We start from the raw sequence: 8348 nt of genomic DNA, 5'->3' as shown, positions 1-8348 counted from the left end.
TACAAAATTTTAAAAGTTTTAAGATCTTACAGAAGCAAAAGGGGCATATTAGATACACCCTGATGTCAGCAGTTCAGATTTAGGAGGAAATATGTTTAGTGCATTAAGGCTTATGAGGGAGGAGTACAACTGTGCATATAGGACTCGGAGTAATTTTGAGGAGAACAGTCCAACTTGTGTCATCATATACGGTTGGGAAATGAAGTCTTTTTATAGACATTCGAAATATCATTTCCTATATGAGTCGTCAAGCATTCATGTTTATTGTATAATGCAATGAAAAAAATATTAGTCTTTATCATTTTATAATCACTTTATTAACGGAAAATGATTTGCATATTTATAATTAAATATTGAAATATATCTAACTGAATGTAATGTTTTTGAAGAATCTGCAGCCATAGTATGGTGGAATGAAAAATATTTAAATGCCAATAAGACAAATACATACAAACCAGATTTAAGCGTATATATCTTAGATGCCAAATGCTGTAGAACAGTAACTGGCACACCGCGAACCTCGGGGCTTTTTGAATGACATGCATAACATAAAATTGTTTTCATTCTTTTAGTAGTGCGGCCCATTTGATGATGAACTGTGTCTCATGTGGCTCACTTCTCGAAAAAGTTTGCCCATGTCTGATCTATAAATTTCTTTATCTCAAGAAGATTTGATTCTGAACAGATAATTAAGAAAATCACTGAGGCCATATGCAAAGACACTTTATCTTTTAATTAAATGTTTTTTTAATCTCTATTTAATCACTGCGAAATTTTTTATAATACATGTTCATATATTTTCAGTTGTATCATTTAAAATTTCAACGTATTCATCCCACGTCTGTCAATCATTAGGAAGTTCCGTTAAAATATCAAAATATATATTAATGCCGGCGGTTGTTGCAATGTTTTCCTGTCCACTCTGTATAACACTTGCAGGTAAACATGTCCTTAATTTCCCTTTTCAGTAAATGCGATTCAGCTGCGTTGTTCACAATATTAAGAAGGGTTTTCAACTCACGTCTTTCAAACTTATTCAGCTTTAAGTCATCAAATGTATTAAACTCCCCTTTAGAATTACGCCAATATGTACTATCACCAATTGTCCCCCATGGCTTCACACAGCGACCATTACCATTACATAGATGCTCACTGCAATATTGGAAAGTTTCGGTCAGTTTTTTAATAAAGGGTCCAAGAGTTGTGGTTACATAATTTTTCAATGTTTTGCAATGTTCTCGGTTTCTATAACTAAATGAACTGTCCCAGATAATCACGCCAGCGCTGCCTGTTGCAGCTGGTATTGTCATGGAAAGCAATAATTCAGCCTAGAATAACAGAAAATAAATGATGCTATTAACAATAAATATAAATATTGAGAAAAGAAAAATTTTAATACTTCAACATCTATTCACATCTTCGCCATTCGACATATGTTGATTTTTTTTCTAGGATAATAATGGGGAAAAAAATGATGTAGCGGGCTGTAGAAGCTATGCAGGACGCTCGCTCAGGGAAATTCTCTATAGATTGGGGTCTAAATGGCTCGCAAAGAAGAAATCAATTCAGCCCGCGAACAGTACTGCAGAGGAAACCGCCACGTGGCTTTCAATTTAGAGTGCTGATCTATGAAATACGGCTATGCAAATCGGACTCTGATTGTTCTCGACAGAGTCACTTGGATGAAGGTTCCTGATGTTGAAATACCCTAACACCTAATGAACCCTAGATCATCCTAGCTCATTCGGAAGATCTTGTATATATATTTACTATTATATATTTTTCTTCAATGAAAGACTCAGTTTAAAATGTTATATTTGGTGCAAACTGCACTCTTGTTCATATTGCTAGCAGGGAGATAAATCCCAGCCACCTCCATCGCCGATACCACCAGTTAACGTGATTTCGTCCTTCCTTCGTCTTGTCGATGATGGACTCTCGACTCTCGACTATTCAGTTGAACAGATGAACAAACTCACACTATTTTCAAGATTGGAATTTTATCTTCTTTTCTGACTGTGGTAAGAAGCTTGCTTCCCAACTACATAGTTCCAGGTTCAGTCCCGCTATGTGACGCCTTGGGTAAGTGTCTACTACTATAGCCTCAATCCGACTAAAGCCTTGAGAGTGGATTTGGTAGACGGAAACTGAAAGAAGCCCGTCGTGTGTGTGTGTGGCGGGTGTGTGTGTGTGGCAGCGGAACTCTGGCGTTGATGTGTTTACGTCCCTGTAACTTAGCTGTTCGGCAAAGAAACCAACTGAATAAGTATCGGACTTAAAGAACGAAAAAAAAGTACTGAGGTCGACTGGACAACTGTAAGAGGATAAATATACTTCTAAGTAACGGTTACTTTGTTGCCTAAAAATGTACGGTGGAACCTTTTCTAAAAACAACAAAACCCCACTTTCTATGTTGATATGAATACGTGAGATTGATAAGCCGCAAAAAGATCGAACTGAGCATCTGTCACTCTTGCGGTCACTTCCGAGGCATTTCGTTTCGCCTATCTCTGAAGTATATTATAGCTTTTAACATATGTCGATAAGGAAATTTTCCCGGACGGGAAAAACGTAGCTCCTGGCTTTTCAAAGATGAACATACGTTAAGTATATTATAGAGATGAGGATTTTACGACTTCTATTGCATAATTTGAATTATGTTCAACTCTCTCTCTCCTCTCTCTCTCACATACACACAGATATCTGCATATATATATATATATATATATATATATATATATACATACATGTATGTATGCGTATATATAGATGTATGTTATGTATGTATGTATAGATATATACACATTTATTTATATTTATGAATGTATATATCTGTGTATGTGTGCGCGCGTGTGTGCATGTATAAATCAATAAATATATATGCATATATATATATATATATATATATATATATATATATATACATATAAATGTTCACACACAAACATGAGAAAGAGAGAGAGAGGGGGTGAGAGAGAAACCTCAATTTAAATATTACCGGGGGTAACTTCAATTTTCGTTCCTCCGGGGTCGATGACATCGTATCAACTACACTTTATCCCCTTCGTGTAAACGATACAAACTATCAGTGTATGATAAAATGAGGAGAAAAAAAAATCAAGCAAATAAAAAGTAAATAAGGTAGCAAACAAAAATAAAATAGAAGGAAAGATAGAAAAAATAGAATGAAATCGGAAAAAAAACAAGAAGATTAAATTGAAAGGCCCAACGAACCTTAGTAAAACGTACTTCAGGATGTTCATACCGAAATCTCACATAAGGAACCACAAAAGTTTTATTTTTAAAACTAAATTTGTCGTATATTCGGAATGTTTCATTTAAGGTGTTCACAACGAAATGGAAGTGTTTTAGCCAAGTGTCGTTTTTCGAGTGTAAATAGATTGATGGATATAATGCAGAACTTAAAGAAAATAACCAACCAAGTCTGAAAAATATATATAAAGACGTGCGGAAAAATTAATTTCGAAACTGTTATAATTTTATATATATTTTTTAATATTAAGATCATTTTATGACTATAATATACTCTCTTATACTCTTTTACTTGTTTCAATCATTTGACTGCGGCCATGCTGGGGCACCGCCTTTCAGTCGAGCAAATCGGCCCCAGGACTTATTCTTTGTAAGCCTAGTACTTATTCTATCGGTCTCTTTTTGCCAAACCGCTAGATTACGGGGGCGTAAACACACCAGCCTCGGTTGTTAAGCGAAGTTGGGGGGACAAACACAGACATACACACACATACATATATATATATATATATATATATATATATATATATATATACATATATACGACGGGCTTCTTTCAGTTTCCGTCTACCAAATCCACTCACAAGGCTTTGGTCGGCCCGAGGCTATAGTAGAAGACACTTGCCCAAGGTGCCACGCAATGGGACTGAACCCGGAACTATGTGGTTGGTAAGCAAAGTACTTACCACACAGCCACTCCAGCGCCTAGTCCTAATCACGATCGTGAGTGCAACACCCTAATCACTAGGCCGTGCATCCTAATAATAATAATAATAATAATAATAATAATAATAATAATATTAATCCTTTCTACTTAAGGCACATGGTCTGAAATTTTGTGGGAGGGGGAAAGTCGATTACATCGACACCAGTGCGTAACTGGTTCTTATTTCATCGACTTCTAAAGGATGAAAGGCAAAGTCGGCCTCGGCAGAGTTTGAACTCAGAACGTAGCGACGGACGAAATGCTGCTAAGCATTATGCCCGGCGTGCTAACGATTCTGCCAGCTGACCGCCTTAGATAATAAAAATAATCCTTTCTAAAATAGGCACAAAGGCCTGAAATTTGGTGGGAGGTGACAAGTCGATTACATCGACCCCAGTGTTTCACTGGTACTTAATTTATCGACCCCGAAAGGATGAAAGGCAAAATCGACCTCGGCGGAATTTGAACTCAACGTAGCGACGGGCGAAATACCGCAAAGCATTTCGTTCAGCGTGCCAACGATTCTACCATCTCATCGCCTTGTATAGTAATAATGATAATGATAATAAAAAGCAATGCACTGATGCAATATCAGTCAGTGGTTGTGCCCTGATACAATTACTAGGCAGTGTATATGTCCTGGTGCAATACCAGGCAGTGGCTCGCATGACTGAATGGAATTGTTAACGTGCGCATGTTTTGTCTTGATGTGAAAGATGGACTACAACAAATATTCTGCTCAATACCACATTTGCTTGTCAGTTGCTTAACCTTAACCAGTTGAGCATGTTCCTAAATACACGAAACAAAATATATAAGGAAATCATATTCACCTATCGTTGGCAATTCTTGTTTGCTCTGGAATTTTCTGGTATAGTCTGGGGAAACCATAAAATCCCCATCTACCTTCACTTCGTAATTCTTCACCCAGCTTTAAAGTAGATGACATCAATTTTCTAAAATAATATTAAATAGTAAACAAAATAATAGTAAATAGTAAACAAAATAATAGTAAATAGTAAACAAAATAATATTAAATATTCTAAAATAATATTAAATATACGAGGGGTGTATGAAAACTCTTGAGCCTCAAAAAAAAACAAAACATGGTACAAGACTTCTGATGAAGATACAGAACTTCAAGGCTCAAAACTTTCCATGCACCCCTCGTATGATGAAATAAATTCTTTTGTGCATGTGGATCTCATCCGACGAATGAGATGGAAGGCCTTCTTCCACGATAACCATATACAATGTATATGTATGTATGTATGTATGTATGTATGTATGTATGTATGTATGTATGTATGTATGTATTTTGAAGCCTGTTACAATCTTCTCACGTAACATATTGAGAACTACATAACTTTTCTTTTTTTTCTAGTCAAGTTACAGACAGATAAGCTAATTTTCGATGTTTTACCGGAACTTTAAGGAGACATAACTCAGTTACAGGATTAGGACTAGGTAATTGTAATAAAGTTGTGTGTGTTGGCACTCCGTCGCTTACGACGTCGAGGGTTCCAGTTGATCCGATCAACGGAACAGCCTGCTTGTGAAATTAACGTGCAAGTCGCTGAGCACTCCACAGACACGTGTACCCTTAACGTAGTTCTCGGAGATATTCGGCGTGACACAGTGTGACAAGGCTGACCCTTTGAAATACAAGTACAACAGAAACAGGAAGAAAGAATGAGAGAAAGCTGTGGTGGAAGAGTACAGCAGGGTTCGCCACCATCCCCTGCCGGAGCCTCGTGGAGTTTTAGGTGTTTTCGCTCAATAAACACTCACAACGCCCGGTCTGGGAATTGAAACCGCGATCCAATGACCGCGAGTCCGCTGCCCTAACCACTGGGCCATTGCGCCTCCACTGTAATAAAGTTATATGGCGGTGAAAAAAGAAATTTTGCAGGCGGCTAGAATTGAGAGATCAAAAATATAGGCGAAGTCGAATTACGATTATTTCACTCCTGAGATAATAGAAATGGTTTAGTATAAAAGCTGGTGCGTTTCTAATCACGAGGAGTTAAAATAAATACCGAATAGTTAAGAACAGTTACTACCTTGCAGCCTCGTCGAATTGGATTTCAGCTTCGAAGTTTACTTCTGCTACATTCCAATCAGGATGTTGTTTTTGTACATCAGCGATCGCAAGTTTTTTGTATATCCTCTTATTACCATAGTTTCTTTCATACAAAGGACGCCAGTTTTCCCAGTCGATAACTGCTGGACCTTTGAAGTTCTTTGAAGGAATTACTTTCTCCACGTCTAATCTTGTTTGTTTTAAATGTTCCTTCAAGTTATGCAGCTAAAGATGAAATAGATTTCAATAAGAAGGAGAGTGAGGCATTATTTAAACAGAGATGAAAATATTAATTTGAATGTAAAAAATAAAAGGAAAACGATGTGAAAAGTACGAGGAGCAATAGCAACACACCCACACCCGCCACCACCACCACCACCACCACTACCACACTCATCATCATCATCATCATCATCATCATCATTATAATCATCATCAACAATAACAACAACAACATTAGTTCATCTTTTACTAGTGTTGTGGCTCATTAGAAGATCCTTGATATAACTCGTTTCAGTGACAAAATGGACGAAGTATGTTGCAAAAGATAGTACCTACTTGCCTGAGATATTCAGACAAGAAATCACGAAGATGAAGGTGGCATGATTCTTTTTCAATAACAACGAGGTTCCCCATATACCTTCGAAAGAAGATTTTGGGGAGGCCCTTGGTAGCAGAATGTGTGCTCCCAAGACTGAGGCAGGGGCATATGGAAGCGTGTGTCTGGTGTTCAACACAGAGAATGAGTCAAAATAGTAGACAGTTCGTTCTCTGCCTACATGCACACTGTTGAACTCCGGCCATACTGGGGTATCGCCTTGAAGGTTTCAATCGAACAAATCGACCCCATTACTTATTTGAAGTCTGGCACTTATTCTATCAGATCTTTTGCCGAACCGCTAAGTTCTGGGTACATAAAAGAAAAAAAATAGTTTGAAAATTAACGCCAGATTGCCTGATTGTTACATATCATGAAGTTCGATTTATTGTCTTTTCTGTGGCGTAGTACGGACGAGTATAGCGCGTGTGACCCACAACATTATGGGGTCGAGTGGATGTGTATTGATATCCAAGTTCTGACAACGCCTGCAGACTAAAAGGCTGTCCCAGAGTTATACTTCATAGGGGAAGCAGAGAGTAGGCCAGTCAGACAGATGGTGCAAAGTAAAAGACCCGAAGAATAGGGAAAAAAAATGAACTACAGCAACACAGCTGGCGACAACAATTGAAGTCCAAGGCTGCTGCTGCTATTACTAGTGTTTCCACAGCACAACTATAGAGGTTTTTATGACAGCCAGAGCAGTTGTAGAAACGAGTAGAATCTCCTTTTTAGTGGTCCTGTTTATCACACGGTCCGACGAAACACGTCATTTAGAAGCCAAATTAAAGCTTTCATATATATATATATATATATGTATATATATATATATATATATATATATATATATATATATATATATATATATATATATATAAACAAAAATACGCGCAACCACACATGCACACATACACACACACACACAGATATATATATATATATATGTATATATATATATATATATATATATATATATATATATATATATATATATATGTATATATATATATATATATATATATATATATATATATATATATATATATATATATATATATATATATATATATATATATAGATAGATAGATAGATAGATAGATAGATAGATAGATAGACAAGCAGATAAATAGATAAGATAGCCAGACAGACAGAGGGTAGATAATTGATAAAATAGATAGACAGACAGACAGACAGACAGAGCTTTGTATCGAATATATGGTCCTCCGTGGTCAATAAGCAAAGAATTACTAATATTACGCTAATTATTCATGGACTAAACGGCGAAGAGCCGGCAGAATCGTTTGCCTGCCAGGCGAAAGGCTTAGAGGTATTTCGTCTGTCTTCATGTTTTGAGATCAAATGCCGCCGGGGTCGACTTTGCCTTTCATCCTTTCGAGGTCGATAAATTAAGTACCAGTTGCCGTACTGGGGTAGATCTAATCGACTGGCTCCCTCCCCACAAATTTGAGGCCTTGTGACTATAGCAGAAAAAAGAAGTAGAAAGGATTATTAATGGCGTAGGAGTGGCTGTGTGGTAAGTAGCTTGCTTACGAACCACATGGTTCCGGGTTCAGTCCCACTGCGTGGCACCTTGGGTAAGTGTCTTCTACTATAACCTTGGGCCGACCAAAGCCTTGTGAGTGGATTTGGTAGACGGAAACTGAAAGAAACCCGTCGTATATATGTAT

General features: G+C 37.1%; 1 protein-coding gene across 2 annotated transcripts in view; it reads right to left on the bottom strand.

The window, feature by feature from the left end:
- Nucleotides 1-294: 294 nt before the first annotated feature.
- Nucleotides 295-8348, bottom strand: part of LOC106869911 (hyaluronidase-1) — an 11204-nt gene continuing 3150 nt past the window's right edge. The window contains exons 2-5 of one of the 2 annotated variants that reach the window (XM_089360893.1): nucleotides 6043-6287; nucleotides 4813-4935; nucleotides 3235-3445; nucleotides 295-1328 (exon numbers count right to left, since the gene is read on the bottom strand). In XM_089360893.1, the coding sequence (XP_089217019.1) occupies nucleotides 885-1328; nucleotides 3235-3445; nucleotides 4813-4935; nucleotides 6043-6287 (1023 nt within the window). In that variant the 3' untranslated portion in view covers nucleotides 295-884. The remainder of the gene's footprint in view (nucleotides 1329-3234; nucleotides 3446-4812; nucleotides 4936-6042; nucleotides 6288-8348) is intronic. The other variant, XM_089360894.1, reaches the window with a different exon arrangement.

This window comes from Octopus bimaculoides, chromosome 12 (genome assembly GCF_046866305.1).
Source record: "Octopus bimaculoides isolate indiv1 chromosome 12, ASM4686630v1, whole genome shotgun sequence".
In the NCBI taxonomy this organism is placed as follows: domain Eukaryota; kingdom Metazoa; phylum Mollusca; class Cephalopoda; order Octopoda; family Octopodidae; genus Octopus; species Octopus bimaculoides.
The sequence above is the reverse complement of the archived record's forward strand: the minus strand, read 5'-3'. Positions and strand labels throughout refer to the sequence as shown.